This window comes from Mycteria americana, chromosome 1 (assembly GCF_035582795.1).
Source record: "Mycteria americana isolate JAX WOST 10 ecotype Jacksonville Zoo and Gardens chromosome 1, USCA_MyAme_1.0, whole genome shotgun sequence".
Taxonomy (NCBI): Eukaryota; Metazoa; Chordata; class Aves; order Ciconiiformes; family Ciconiidae; genus Mycteria; species Mycteria americana.
This window is the reverse complement of record NC_134365.1, coordinates 82,627,936-82,643,191: the sequence shown is the minus strand read 5'-3', so window position 1 is coordinate 82,643,191 and position 15,256 is coordinate 82,627,936. Positions and strand designations below refer to the sequence as shown.

Genomic DNA, 15,256 nt, shown 5'->3' with positions numbered 1-15,256 from the left:
GATGGGAGTGACAAGTAGGAAGAAAGTTACGCCTAGGTGCCCTGTTTGAAGCAGAGGGAAAAATTAAAGGGAAACATTAAAGCAGGTTCACTGACACATTCATCCTTTTTTTATTTGATGTGGTTTACTGCCCTTAGACCATAAAGGTCTGATATTTAGGTAGCTGTGAAAAAAAGGAAGAATGAGCTGCTACTATGCTTTCTACCACATTGCAGCAATACCTGGATAAGCTTAAGTGGTGTGTGAAGAGAAAAGGGGAATTATATTAAAAAAAAATTAAAAAAAGACTTGGTGAACTCACAAGTTCATTGCTGAGCTGTGTTTGCTCAGGTCGCAAATCTTAAAGTTCAGAAGATCTCTTTCTCAGCATGAGTTCATGCTGAGCTCTATTTGAAATTTAAGTACAGTATTGCTGCCAATGTCCATTGGCTACTTATGCCAATCAACTGTATGAAAAGAAATGTCAATTGTAATGGCAATGCCAAGATCTTACTGCTGCCTGTTTCAACAGAGTTTGGAGATTCCAGCCTATTCTTGCTCATATTCAGTTTACCTCTATTTCTAGGGTAATTCTTGCCTCCTGGATAACTGCAAGTCTTTTTATGGACCAATTTCCCTCCATAGCAGAATGTCAGAGAGAAATCAGAGCAATACATCAATCAGGGATTTCCCTGCAAACAGCTGAAGCCAGCTTTCTAACTAGCAGAGGAGCACTGAGTGGCTGACATCAACACAGTGCTGGCACACTGCTCTTGTGTTGCACAATAAATTCTCCTCTGTGTGGCAGGGAGCAAAGGAGGACATTGGCTGAGTCATGTTATTTACACCAGGATTTCTTCCACATGGGACACATGTGCCTGTGTTCTTCCAAGCCATGACACTGCCAAGGCTCAAATACCAATTGTAATGGTAAACTGTCCTTGTAAATACAATTCAGAATTTATTCATACGCAGAAATGTCCTAGATTTCAGGGTGCTGGGCCAGTGCTGGCAACTGCTAATTATGCATCTGATTTATGGGGAAAAAAATATTAGTGTGTTCTAAACCTTGCCAATCTCAAGTCCTTATGCAAGCTTAAGTCTTTACTCATGACAGATAGAGGCAATCACATCAGAAAGTTGCAATGGTGGAAATCTTGCTATACAGAGGACAATGTAACTACCAGTCCTCTTCTTCTGGCTTGGGAACCTCTGAAGTGTGTAAAGCTAAGTTTAAAAGATACTCAGGTACTGGAAAGCGTGGGAACCCTAGGCTATGCTTAGCTACAGCCATGTGGTTCCTTTCCTTTTTGAGCAATCTCATCAAGACAAAGCCTGGAGATGGGAAGATGACCAGGGACTCCAGGCTGAGGCAGCCAGTTCTCAGAACTCGTTAGAGATCTGCTCTCCATAACAGTGGCAGGCGTGCAGGAGGCTGAGGGCATGCAGTTTCTTACCTGGGCTTTCTCCCCGTGAGCCTCATGTACAGGTCGTAGAGTATGGCCGGTGCCTTGTGACTGACAGTTATCCAGTACTGGTTTATCAAGTAGTTGGATGTCAAGTGAGTGTTGGGTGTTCGGAAGGCCTGCTCCAGTGGGTTCCTTTTGAACGTGGACATGACATACTGCTCTGTAAGGGAACAGGCATTGTACTTAAAATCAGGCACTTAATTTCAGTTGAGTTGGGCACAACCATACCAACATGCTGCAGCAAAGCCCAAGTTATGGTGCTTAACATGTTTAACGTACAGTTCTGCAAACTATGTAACCAGGGGTTGGACAAGATCATCTCACGGTCCCTTCTGGCATTAAAATTGATGACTCCATCTACTGCCTATTTGAAACACAATCTGACTCTAGACTTAATAGCGGCAGACAAAAACTTCCTTATTAAAATGCCAAAAGGCCTCCTTGCATCAAAGGAGGAAAAGCAGGCAGTTGTAGCCTGAAACGCTTTAAACCAAGGAACTGCAGTTCTGCTTTCACCTGCAGTAGATGTAGAAAAAAAATGGTAAGCGTTAACGTATGTTCAGATCACTGAAAGCAAACTTTGGTCTGGTCACATAAATCAAATAGAAATTTCTAATTTCTAATGAAATTTTCAAAAGGGCTGGTGTCAATACTTACACACATAGGGCGCTGCTTCTAGAAAGTCTTCATTATATCCTTTCAAACCACATCTGACCCACAACACCAAATACCTCAGCCTGTTTTCACAGGAGCTCTGGATGCACTAAAGCAGCAAATTGTCTTACGTTCTTAACTTGAAAACTAATGATAAGGTAGCAATCTTTCATTCCCTTTGTATGTTAAGTCACAAACTAAGTTGAGCCTGATTCTGAGCTCTTGCAATGGCACAGTGCCACAGAAGTGGCATCTAGAAGTGCATATCTGGGGCATTTGCATATTGCAGAGGCTTAATAGAACTTCAGTAGTTGAAAATAAGACTATCATCCTAGGGACTGATAAACAGATGGTGCTCCTATTCCTGAGCACCAATGAGCTCAACAAAGAAGAATGTGGGCTTTTTTTACTTTTTTAAAAATGAATTTGAGAGTTACGACATCAATCTGCTCATATTATAGTTTACTCTCTAAGCTTATGTTACAAATAGAAAATCAGATGAGAATTTACAAGTCACAAGAAACATCCAGATCATCCTTAGATAAGCAGATTCCAATCATAATATTCAGACAGTCCTCTCATGTATCTGCAGTCAGCTCATTACTGCACTTCAAGTAGTGATTTTTGCTGTACTCGTTCTAAGTAGCAGCAACTAGAGGAGACTTGGTAGCCACTTAGCTGCTAAGTTTAGACAAAAAAACCCTTTTAAAATAGTACAATTTAGTTTTAGTGCAAGTTTATTGTTAATTTTTGTGTCCTGTATGCTGCAAGTTTAATGGTTGAAGACCAGTTCTCCTGAAACTCATCTTGCATCTGAATAGCTAGAACTGACTCCCATCCCTTCTGTTTCATGTAGCCACACTGCAATGATGTGGTTATCTTGTGGTCATCCTGTGGGCTGCGGTATGGAAATCTTATCCTTTGCAGTGTGTTCTCTCACTGACATAAATGAAAGGTGCAAGCGTCAAAACTGTTGCTATATAATCATAAGTGAAATTTTCTAAAAGAAGAATTTCCTTCTGCCTTTTCTCTCTAAACCCCACAAGTTTCTGCCTCAAGCCCCAGCTCTGCAGCAGCAGGTAAGAACATGGATTAGTTTACTAAAGAAACAGAGAGTTTAATTACCGTTGTAGCTGCGCTCACCACGTACGGGACCCACAGCGATCTAACAGGGAGAGGAGCGGGTGGGCAGGGGACAGGCTGCCTCCCTGCTGCGAGCACCTGCCAAGAGCTTTGATACTTACAAACGCGCTGAGCGCACACAAATGTAGGAGAGCATTTGTGGAGGTGAAGCACAGCATCAGCCGTGCTGCCAGCCCCGGGATGGGGATCCACGCAGGGTGCTGACAAATATGTCAACAGCTTTGCCAGCCGAGAAGCTACGCTTCCCCGTGGCAGATTTACCACCCTGATTGCCACCTGTCCCAGCTGTGCTGGCAGAGCTGTACATAACGCATGCTCTGTCAAAATGGCAAGGATTAGCAAAAAACGCCTATTTAAGCTTTCCCATGTAGTTGCGCCTGGCAGGGAGGGCTTGCTGGAGCAGTTTTACTGAAGATTTGGGAAGGTATTTACTCCTGGCAGCGGACTGGCGATAAACAGTTTGGGACGGGCTACTGGGAAGGAAGCCACTGTCCTGGCCCAGCTCTTGGCAGAGTTTGCATCTGGCTAAGCAGTGCATGAGGAGTTTCTTTCCTCTGTGTTAGCAGCACGGCCATTTACTACGATTATACTGTGACAAAGCCCTAGCTGGCTTAAATATAGAGAGATCTGCTCTCATTTTGGAGAGGGCTGTATATCTGTGCCCATTCAAGTAGCTCATGGATCAGGAGAGCAATCCCATGAACTCTGCTGCTTCTCCCTGTAAGGAAGTTTCTACAAGAGACGCTTTAAATCCAAGTTTACTTACAAACTCTCATCTGCTTATCAATATTTAAGTTTATTTAGTTTCATTCGGTCAATTCATTTCCTAATGGAAACCTATCAGTTTAACTGGGAACCACTGATATTTTGGAATTGCAATAGTTTTGATATTGTGTGCAGCACATGTTTATGGCTCTGTTTATGCAAATTCTGATGTTAATATACTGCAAATCTAGTTTTCAGCTGTGAACTGGTTGAGAAGGTTTCCCTTTGGAAGCACGTTAAAGACATTACTGCCTTCCTTTTCTCTTTGCATTTTTGGCATCTTTGGTCAGGATAGCAAGAACAAACTAATCAGTAAATGGAAAATGCAGCCCTTGTCATTTCAGATCATCGGCCATACACCAAATTCACACAAATCAGCAACACCCTTATCATCTTGGTTACTTAAGGCTTGCAGAGGAAAATGCAGCTGTAGTAAAGCAGCTGCAGTATTATGCTGTGATATTACTCTGTGTGAGAAGCACACATGTCAAGAGCAGATGAGATATCTGCTGAAAACTGAAGAAAAATTCTGAAAGTCAGGAATGAAAGCGGTTTTGTTTTAAAATGCACATACAAAGGCAGTGAGACCAACCTGAAAGACTTACTGGAAGGAAGTCAGGAAAACACCAGTTTTGCGTAACTTGGAACAGGTAATGCTATGGGCATTTTCTTTACGAACCTCCCTTACCCTGGCTTGCACTGACTCAACACAATTGCACCATCTCCTAATTTCTGGAAAGTGTTCAACTTTGCAAGTGTAGCAAGCCTCTTACGCTGTAAGAGTGTGTTTTGGGGAGAGAGAGAAAGACTCAGACAGACAGATGGGTGAGGCAGGCAGAGAACCCCAAACCAGAAACACACCACTGGGAGCTACTGAAACGACTTAGCGGGTGGGTGGTCTTTCCCTCTGACCACAGCACGAAACCACAGCAGCAAATTCTACAACTCAAAGACAGATTTAGCAGGGTGAGAATCAGACACCAGTCTCGCCTAGGTAGACTGTCATGTATAAACTGAAATTGAATTCTCCCATGCTGAACACCATTTTAAAGCCTGCTTTGAGGTTTAGTTTTGAGCAGAAATTGCAAAATGTACTTCACAAAGTCAGAATACGCTTCTTCAGACTAATACTCAGTTGTCTGACCACATTTTGGTAATAGCAGGGCAAATAACGGCAATAATGGAAGACAGTAAGAAAAAAATCCAAGGCATAGCATTATTTGGAAAAGAAATATATCAGTTAAGGTTCCTTTTAACACTAGAGGTTTGTCTGTATCTGGAGATTGGTAGAATAAACTGGTCTGCACTGGATGTTTAAGCATAAGCTTTTAAGTAGACATATATTTTTCAAATAATTCTCTTCCAGATTCTCTTTCTCCTTCCTCCCTCAAAGCTCATCACCTTTGTACTCAAAATGCCCCTATCTCAGTCACTTCTGTTCCCTACCCAGGGCATCCTCAGCCCAATCCTGTCTCAATTTCTCTGATCTTGCTCTCCTTTCCTCCTCTCCCCCTGAAAAATCCCTGCTCTGTTGTGTTCGCCTGTCCTTCCTACAGGTGGTCTTGGTGTAAGTCTCCCTAACCAGGGAGCCCAGGTCCTCCACCCTGCAAACCTCATGTTTGATTTGCACTAAATGCTCGGTCCCACACCAGATGACTCCTATTCCGCACCCTTGTTTCTCATCAGCTTCCAGTCTCACTCTCACAACCCTCCACCTCGATGACCGGTTACAGTCCCTGTGCCAGTCTCCTCCCCAGACTCCCTGAACAGACTCTTTCCCTCTGCCGATCCTGTGTCTCCTGTATGTTTGCATCAAACAGCTTCTTTCATGCTGGGGAAAAAGAATAATTCTGAAAAAGCTGAAAAACCACTGGAGGTAGAGACCTGGCCTCAACTATTTCAACGTGAAAGGTGAAAGGTTGGCAGAGCTAAACAGTTGGAAACAGGCTTTCGGAAAGAGAGGGTGACGAGCCAAGTAGCAGATGCTGCCCCATGTGCGAAGCGGGGAACTGGTGGGTGAAGTTCGGTCCTTCTGTGCAGGGGCTGGACTAAATGGTGGTAGCTCGTAGTTCAGAGAGACCATGGCTCTGAAAGGCCTGTTGGAAGTGCATGCCGTGAGACTGGCTGCCTAGAAGCCAAATAATAGTGAGTAGACAGAGAAAGTAATACGAATGGGTTGAGAAAGTCTGTCATATATAGAGAGAAGATTTTAAAATTATGTGTACTTACCAAAAAGAAATTGGTAGGAGACTGAATTGAGAATTCAAACTGCATGGTTGCAGTCATAACATCCTAATGCAGTAAATCTTTCCCAAACTCATTTCTTAAACCATGCAACATCTTTAAGGGCAAAATTTTGCTCTTCGATACTCCATCCTAATTCCTGTTCATGAATCTATACCTAAATACTCCTCTGCAGCCTGCTGCTCTCAGGAAAACTGTGGATACAACATGTGGTAGAAAGAGCTCCACAGCATCACCCAAGGAGAAAATTTTGCCTTCAGTCCCTTCACACAGCTGAACTGCTTATGCAAGCTTCTGCTGCACCCAGATGATTTCATTGCTAAATACAGTTATGAGCAAAGTAACAGAATAAGATCAGTTACAATGCATTAATACGTTGCTGTTTTCATCAGTAAAATTACACTGAAAATGGGTTAGAAAGGCAAACCTCAGGTAGTAGTGTTACAGTGGCTGTTGCCTAAAGTAGCAGCCTGTGAAGAGCTTTTCATTTACTCCGGTGAAAAAGCCACCGAAGATCTCTGACTAACCACTATGTTAGATCTCTCATTAAAAAAATGCTAGAACTTGGCGTGATTTTCTCACCGCTCAGCCAATTGGTGAAACCTCTTTCCTGCTAGATCACTTGATCAAATCTCATGGTAGGACATTAGGAGGATTTTCAGACAAGCCTTGTCCTGAAAATGCAATTATGGTCTGATTCTCTGCTGACTTACAGTTTGCCACTTAAATAATGCAAAAACAAATGCAAAGCAAAGGCTGAGAGGTGAAATACCACAGTAGTGATTTGCCAGCCACCTGTAATTAAAGCGCAAAGGTATGAATGAATGTGTAACAGAAAGCAAATCAGGCCCCGTACATCTGTCCATGAATGTACTGACTGTACACAGTATTTCACAGTATACAGCTGAATCGAATTCTGCTATTTGGCTTCACTGTGAGTTTTCCACTGTAAGGGTGTCAGGACTTGTCTCCCTTTCTTTCACCACTGCCTCAGAAGCACATCCACTTGAAGATAAGTCAGCCATGAAAATAATTTGAATTCTTCCACTGACAAAATTCATGATCAAAAGGAAAACTGTTCTTGAAGCACATCTATCACTTCAAGGTTTGCCTTCTCAAGTCTATACCAATTATTTCTGTTTAGAATTTTCTGCACAGAAGAGGAAGAAAGGCTACTCTACTTCCTTAATATACTAGTTTTTATTCACTATCAAGGTCCTCCAAGTGATTTCAAAGCACAAAAAAAACCCCCAAACCCAGAAAAGGTTCTCAATCAGCAAAGGAAGAGCATGTTACAGCTACGCAGAGCATCTTCTCACAGAATTAAGGGACTGGTTCTCTATTCCTTTTCCCACCACTTTAATACCTCAGTGCAGCAGAGGTATTTGCTGGGTTGTTCTGTGATTACGCCCACAATGAAAACTGAAGAGATGCTTTCCTGAGCTGAATGCCCAGCACCAGGAGCTTTTGCTTACAGGACCCTCACTGACTGCAGTTGGGCCTCCCACACGCAGTTTGAATGGCAGATGCTGAATGCCACCTAAATATAGGAAACCACCTTTTCAAAGCCTGGCTGAGGAATGCTATTGATGTTTGACATGTTCTAGGTTTAAATTAGACCTTACCCATTTCTCCCCAGAAGAAAGGGTTGATTCCACCTGTTGTGCAGTTGAACACCAACATGTTTTTTGGTCTGGAAAAGAGAAAGAAGTATTATTTTAAGGTGTGAAGAAAAGCACCCAAAGCTTTATTAATGCAGCATGAAAGCTAACAGCCCAAGAAACAGTAACATCAGCTCAGAAAACACGCAGAACAGGCCATTTTGCATAAATATGAAAATACAGTATAGAACATGAAGTTTCAATAAGATTCAGTCAGATCCTGGAGAGCATACGAAGTTAATAAAGACAGATGGGGTTTAAGAAAAATCATCCATATATCACATATAAAAATTATAAAAACAATAAGGAAAGCATACATATGACAAATTTCTGATTTTTTTTTTTAATAGTTTCTCTTAGTATACTGTAAATAATTGGCCCAAGCCAACCTCAGGGACACACTGTGCATTTTGCAATAATTTACTTCATGGATATGATTTCTGTTACTTTTAAACTCCATTTCTCAGGGTGGTGATTACAAATCAATCCATTTCAACAAAATTTTCATTTTAATACCAAATAAAGCTAGGTTGTTATTTGCATGTGGAACTAAACATTGATCATACTGGTTTTATTTCTTCCTTTGATAGAAGGCAAGAATTAGTCAAACAGCTTTTTTAATCTAAGCCTGCCAAGGGTGCAAGTGATGCCATCAATACAGCATTTTTCTTACTCTGCATCAGCAGCTGGAGCCATCTGCCAAAATGCTAAAAGAGGAGAGATCTGGCCTTGAACAGGGCATAGCAGCTTACATAGCAGCTTGGCTGGAGGACGCAGCATCTCAGTGCTCCTAGGGTGCCTGTGGTGCTCAGAGCCTTTCTCCACTGGAGGAGGCTCCCTATGAAGAACTTTTCTTTTCAAAACCCCTATGACTGAAGAGACCAGGAGATAGAACCCCTAAACCTGGGACAGGAAATCTCACACAGTAATACTTGAAAACTGCATTTGGGTACTGCACAGTTTTAATGGTGCTTCTTTTAATAATGCTTTGAAATCATGGCATTTGACTGTATACTATCATAATTACTAATCCCTAGCAGACTTCTAGGGATGGTTAGGACTAATAGACACATATCAAGCTCCAAATCCATGATATCCTGTAACTCTTCATTACTGAGTAGAAGCCTGATAGCGTGTTAAACATAAAAATGCACAGTAGTGCTTAATGTGGGGAAACTGTATTATGGAAATCAATATTGCAACTCACTAAGGACTAAACCTGTGATACATGCCCATATAGAAAACTCACCTAGCGCTAAGCCACATACACAGCCTGTGGCAAAGTGCACTGAAGTGAAAGCACAGACTTCTGCTTACTCTAGTGGGTCAGGCCCATTAAACACCAATGAAGAAGATTTCTCCATTTTCCCAGCTTCCAGTGAAGAGTCTATCCCTGTTGATTTTTTCCATTCTCTGCCCTCCAGCTGAGTCGGTGACCTTGTGGAGAGCTTTGTAGAGCTTCTACACTATGTAATGAAGACTGCAATTCTCTTCTAAGTTTTAGAAGCTAATTTCCCTCAGTAATGTCACCTGCCCTGAAGGAGACTGACTTTCTAATTAGATGATTTGGAAAAAAATTAAAAAAATTTAAACCATACAAGCAATTCTTCAAGACAGCACGTAAACCCGAAACTCTCTCTGAGAAATTAAATTTACAGAAGGTTCAGGCTCTTGGTTTTTTTTGTTTACAGATTGCTAACCTTGGGGTTGTGCCCACCTAGACAAAGCTTTAGATCAAGTTCTGCAATTGCTCCTTTAGCCTAATAATTATTTGTGTGGGAACCAGATTAAAAGCATGTATCTTTCGCCAATGAAAACTTAGAAAAAATGGCACTTTTCCTACCATGGCCAGAGCCAGGAAGTCTACCTGCATGCTGATATACTGCTCATCAGCACATGTTCATCTCCTTTTCCAGCCTTATGGACAGGCCATAGCCCTCTTTGTCTGGAGGCTCTCAGGGGTGTGTGTGTAAGGGGAAGCTGTATTTATTTTTCCCGGACCGTGCTGTTTTGTCTGTTGTTGATGGAGGGGGAGAAAACAATGAGAAAAATAAATCTGAAGAGCTGGTGACCTGCCTTTTAAGATCCTTTTAGGATCCCTGTATTTAGGTTACTGTATGCAGCTCTTCTCTACCCTCAGCTCAGAGGGCTTACTCTGTCTTTCAAAGTTAAATATTTCTGCCTTTTATTTGCCTGGTATTGATTTCTCAGAGTTGCATAATCCTCCAGAATAATTCTTGTGGTTTGTAGCAATTCCTAACTAACGGTTAAAGGTCAGAGCCAGAGGTTCACAGGAAAAGATCTTAAAACCTTCATGTCACTTATACATACCCTTGTCAACAATGCAAAGAATGGGGTTTTTTTAGATCATCTCCCCTATTATACAAGCCCATAATATATTTATACTGTGCAGAGTTTTCCAAGGAAAACACACAGAACATTTTCACCAAGAAAACTCTAGAAGCCACTTAAAAAGCGACTCAGTGTAGCTGCCTGAGAAAGGAGGCCCAAAAACCAGCTGCTGCGAAGCTGCAGCTTTACTAAGCTCTTGGACTTCAGAAAAGTGACTTCTGAGAGAGAGACTTGTCAGCTGAGCTTAAGTTGTACTGAGAAACAGGTCCTTGCTGTAGCTTTAGAGATTTCCAAACTCTAAAGCCTGCCTTTATTACTTCTGCTACACTCTTAGTCCTTGCCAACCTGGGGAAGAAAACATGAACCAGAAAACGAATCAACAAGGCTCTTGCACAGGTTTTCAATTAGCTTCTGGTTCCCTTTAAAGTCCCGGTGCAGGCAGTAAATGCCCAAGTCTGGTAGAAACAGGAGTGCCTTCCCACCTGTGCACAGCAGTGTACCACCCGGCCGCAAGGGTGAGGTTGATGGCGACGTCTACTGGAATCATATCTGCCACCGCTTCGTTGTTGGCAATGGCGGTCCGCAGAATCCCTTTGCCTGCCTGTGGGACAAAGGAAAACAGTCACCAATGTAAGGCCATGGTAAGATTTCATCGGCTTGGACTGAGGACAGACCATCACGTTAGCACTCTTCAAGCCTGGCACCTGCTGCAGAAGATTATTTGGTTTCTGTGAAAACAAAGATGGATCTCATGTGCATCCCACTGTTCTGCGTTTTCAGAGGAAGTCTAAAACATGATGATGCTGTGCATAACAACAAAAGCTGTGTCTCTTAGTTAACTCAATATGAAATAAATACCTTAAAAAAGAAACATATTTGAATTTACTGCAGTAAAATTCCCTGCGATACCTGAAGTTCCATTTTCTTAAGTGACCCAGGCAGACAGAGGTCTGAGTGTCCCTCAAAGACAATAGTCACTTTGGAAATGACATTGATAGGCTTTTTTGAAAAGTTTACTCCCTTTCCTTTGGATGTGTTCACACCCTCTTGTTTTCCAAAGCTGTGTCTGTTAAGCACAAAGATAATGTCAAGACGTGGCCCCTAGCTTGAAAAGCTCGCCACCCAATGAAACTCAGGAAATGAATGAGTGAAAATACAAAGTACTGACAACCAAAGAGAAGAAGTAGGCAAGAACAGATGATTTTCATTTTGTTTTGGTTGGAAGTATATTTGTCAGGGGTCAGGCTCCCCAAAAATATATATATATTTAACCTGAATACTTATCAAGGGGTTTCCCTGATGACCAGTTAGTCTTTAGAGGTTCCACAGGAGAGACATGGCTGGAAGAGGCCTACATGAACAGATGGCAACAACATGGCAGACTTAATCAGACAATTCAGAAGTATAGAAATGTGGAGGTGAAATGGGGTGAAGGAACTTAACCTAGTGTGTCAGGTATGAGGGCTGAACAGAGCAATTAAAAAAAGAAACCCCAACAGCAGAGTCGAGGTTGTAATCAAATTATCTAGTATGTGGGAAATAAAATGCAATGAATTTGAGTTTGAAGTAGAAGCTGAGGACCCAGTGAAAGAGCTGGGAGGATAAAAGCGCTAGTGAAGCAAGGAAGAAAAAAAGCTCTTATAATTTAGATCCATGTAAAACCAGAGGGAAGGACTGAGTGAAGGGGCAAAGGAATATGTTCTACAGATCCAAGAATATTTAAAAGTCAGGGCAAAGGAAATTTTATAGCAAATTTTTCTTTTCTTCCAACCTGAGACTCCCATTTCATCATGAAGTAGCTCTCCAGCTGTGAAAGATGAAGGTTTACTACAGCAACTAGACAGGAAGTGCCTAGTTGTGCAAAAACACTTGCCTGAAGTCCAGGGAGAAGAAAGATGTGATGAAAAAAGCATTTAAGACTTGACATTAACTCATAAAGCATATGCCATTGTCTACTGGTAATTGGTGGATTTTCAGGGACAGCGCATCCCCTGTTTGGGAGGTATTTATCTGGGTTATTTTATTCTCTTTCTTTCCCTCTCCTTTCTCATTCTATAGTCAGATGGTTTTGTTACATCTCACAGCTTGCAAGTAAGGGAATACCACTTATGACTGATTTAATTTTCATGAGCAGTTGCATCTCCTCCTTGGTGCAGCTGGCATAGGGATCACAGACAGACAGACAGACTCAGAGGCAACCATGTACGCTTCCCCACATGACTCCAAACATCCTCCTCAAACCCACGGCATGCAGTTAACCTCTGCTGCCCTAAGCTGAACCACAGTTACGCTTAGACATTAAAACCTTAACTTGCAACATCACTATGATATTTTTTTTTTTGTTCCTACTACTGATTTTTCAAGGGGAAAAAAAGCAAAAAGAACCAAAGGAGGCAATCAAGCTCAGCTATGAATTTTCCACTGCTGTGAACACATGCCCACAAGAGACCACTGTGTGATCAGCTATCACGTTTTCATAGGTACACTAAAGACCTTTCTGAGGTCAAGTTTCAAAACTAGGAAGTTTGATGGATGTGCTGCAAACATGCCTGTATTCAGAGCAGCTTGTGATGGTCATATGCACATGAATGAATTAGATATTGACTATATTGTGTATTTAATAAAGACTTCAAGTTTAAGTGTTTTAAGTTACTTTTTACATTGGAAATGGTTTGGTACTTCTTTATCAGGCTTGACTTCTATTTGTAGTTGCTGACATTTTTTTCTCTTTAGTGAAATAGAAGCTACTGTAGCTGAAGCCTCCGAAACCATTTGGTGGTCTGAGTCACGTTTCTGGACAGTCTCCCAGCTGAAACACTTTGGAGCCAGTCACTGTCCAGAACAGGAATTAAACCATGGTTCTGCCCTACAGCTTCACTGCCTTGCAGGAAGGAAGGTCTTCACATGTAATATGACACAGCGAGACAAAATGCCTCAATTACAGTCCAGCGGAAATGTAACTAATTTCATTTTGTTTTTCAATCAACAAAGCTTCTCCCCACAGCAGCTGGAGCAACTGTAGGTGAAAGAAGCATAATTAGACTATCAAGAACAACTTTAATTCCCATATTTCATGAATATTTAAAAGAAATATATCTATTTGAGGAATGAAATGATCAGACTCAAATATTATAGTGGTGACGGGGGGGGTGGGAAGTCTTTGCAAGGTTTGGAGTTCAGATTCTGCCCAGATGATCCCAAAGATGTTCTGAGCCAAATCTGAATCTCTGGGTTGTTCTCCATATAGGATGATCTTGGGTTAGAAGTCAAAAGTGAATATTTTAGTGGGGAGGGACACTTTAAAAACAAACCCACCAACACCAAAGCACTCCCTTTTGCTTTTTCCATCCTTAATTAAGGCTAATAAAGCTACTTGACTAATAAATACACTTTGAAATACAGTTGGCTGAGACAGCTGGTTGTAATCACACAACTTCCAGGTAATCAAACTAAGACATAACTCACACCTTCAAGGGTTAATTTTCAAACTACCAAACAGGATTTACCAATTCACCATATCCAAGCACATTAATTAAAAACATACACTTATTTCCCCCCCTCAGAAGACCAAAAGTCTCTTGGGCTCCCTAATAACAAATACCTTTCACTTCCAGAAAACTCGTACCAGTCCAACTAAGCTCAGTAGCAACTGGAGATGGTACAAGACAAATACTGCCTGTCAGCACTGGCAATCCCCCCTCGCTTCTCCACATCAGGGAGTCTCTGCTCCTGACTGACACCAGCCAACACTGCTGCCTGTGGGGCCAAAGAGCTGTTGGACACCACCACCAACCTCGTCTCTACACCCTGCACCTATTGTCATTGCTCTTTGTTCTTTTTCTTGGTTAAGTCTTGATATAGTTACCTATCAAATCATCGTATTTCATCACTGAGGAGCTCAGTGCAGATGACATGAATTTCATTCTCTGTTTTTCCCATATTGAAGAACCTCAGAGCCTCGATCCTGAACCAAAAAATACCATCTCTATTTCAAAATTATTTCGGTCGAAGTCAAAGCTTTTATATAAAGGCAAGGGAAGTTATTTACTACAGCGACCCTAGAATCTCAAAATCTTTACTTTCCCTAGAGTTAATTTGGAGATAAAGATACAGGCTGACATCTGTGTGTGAAACCTGGCTTAAGTGAAACCACCATTAGGTTTGCTGTTGCATTCAACAAGGCTAGAAATTTTTGCTTTGAAGAAAGAAAATATTATAGTTACTGGTATGAGTGGCAAAGGATAAGCATATAAAATATATGCAAGCTCCAGTATAAGTTCCTAAAGCGGACATTATTAAAAAAGACTGATATATGGGCAAAATTTCCAAATACTTAACTATTAGGTGTTTTTTACTTGTTGACAGATTAAAAGAAAAGGGTGGGGAAAAAATGCTTTTTAAATGACAAAAGATTTGATGGGCATGTTTTTATATGGCTGAAAGCATATGAATTCGGCCTGTGTTTCATAATGTACTGGCATATGATACATGTATGACAGCAACTTGCTGTAATTTGTTACTTAGCTAATTCACTTGTGGGGAGTAAAGAGCAATGCAATGGAAATCTTTTGTATAACATCTTTCTTGCAAACTAACTCTGGACATATTTGTGACAGACATTTTTAATGCTCAAAAGTAAACATAAAAAAAATCAAAACTCACGGATATCATTACAAAAGTTAGAACCTGTCACATGAAAATGTAAGCAATAGATCTGCAAAATTAAGGAACTGCAAAACTTTTATCGTGATAGCGACAAGATGTCATGCAAGATGCTGGGAGTAGAGCAGAGAGAGGCAGTACAAGCTTTATGAGCAGTCAGCAATGAGTAAAAGGCTGATAAATAATTATTTTAAAGAAACTGTGAGATGAATAAGAGCTAATAACACTTTGTGAACACAAATGATGCATTTGGGGGCTTTTGAATCTCTCTTGAAATGTGTAACTGGGATTTCAGATAAAAGCATTAGCTGGGATATACCCACTAAT

General features: G+C 41.3%; 1 protein-coding gene across 4 annotated transcripts in view; it reads right to left on the bottom strand.

Moving 5' to 3' along the window:
- Positions 1–15,256, bottom strand: part of FAR2 (fatty acyl-CoA reductase 2) — a 161,979-nt gene that overhangs the window by 13,936 nt on the left and 132,787 nt on the right. For all 4 annotated transcript variants that reach the window (XM_075508381.1, XM_075508389.1, XM_075508400.1 and 1 more), the window contains exons 7-9: positions 10,750–10,868; positions 7,880–7,947; positions 1,437–1,608 (exon numbers count right to left, since the gene is read on the bottom strand). In XM_075508381.1, the coding sequence (XP_075364496.1) occupies positions 1,437–1,608; positions 7,880–7,947; positions 10,750–10,868 (359 nt within the window). The remainder of the gene's footprint in view (positions 1–1,436; positions 1,609–7,879; positions 7,948–10,749; positions 10,869–15,256) is intronic.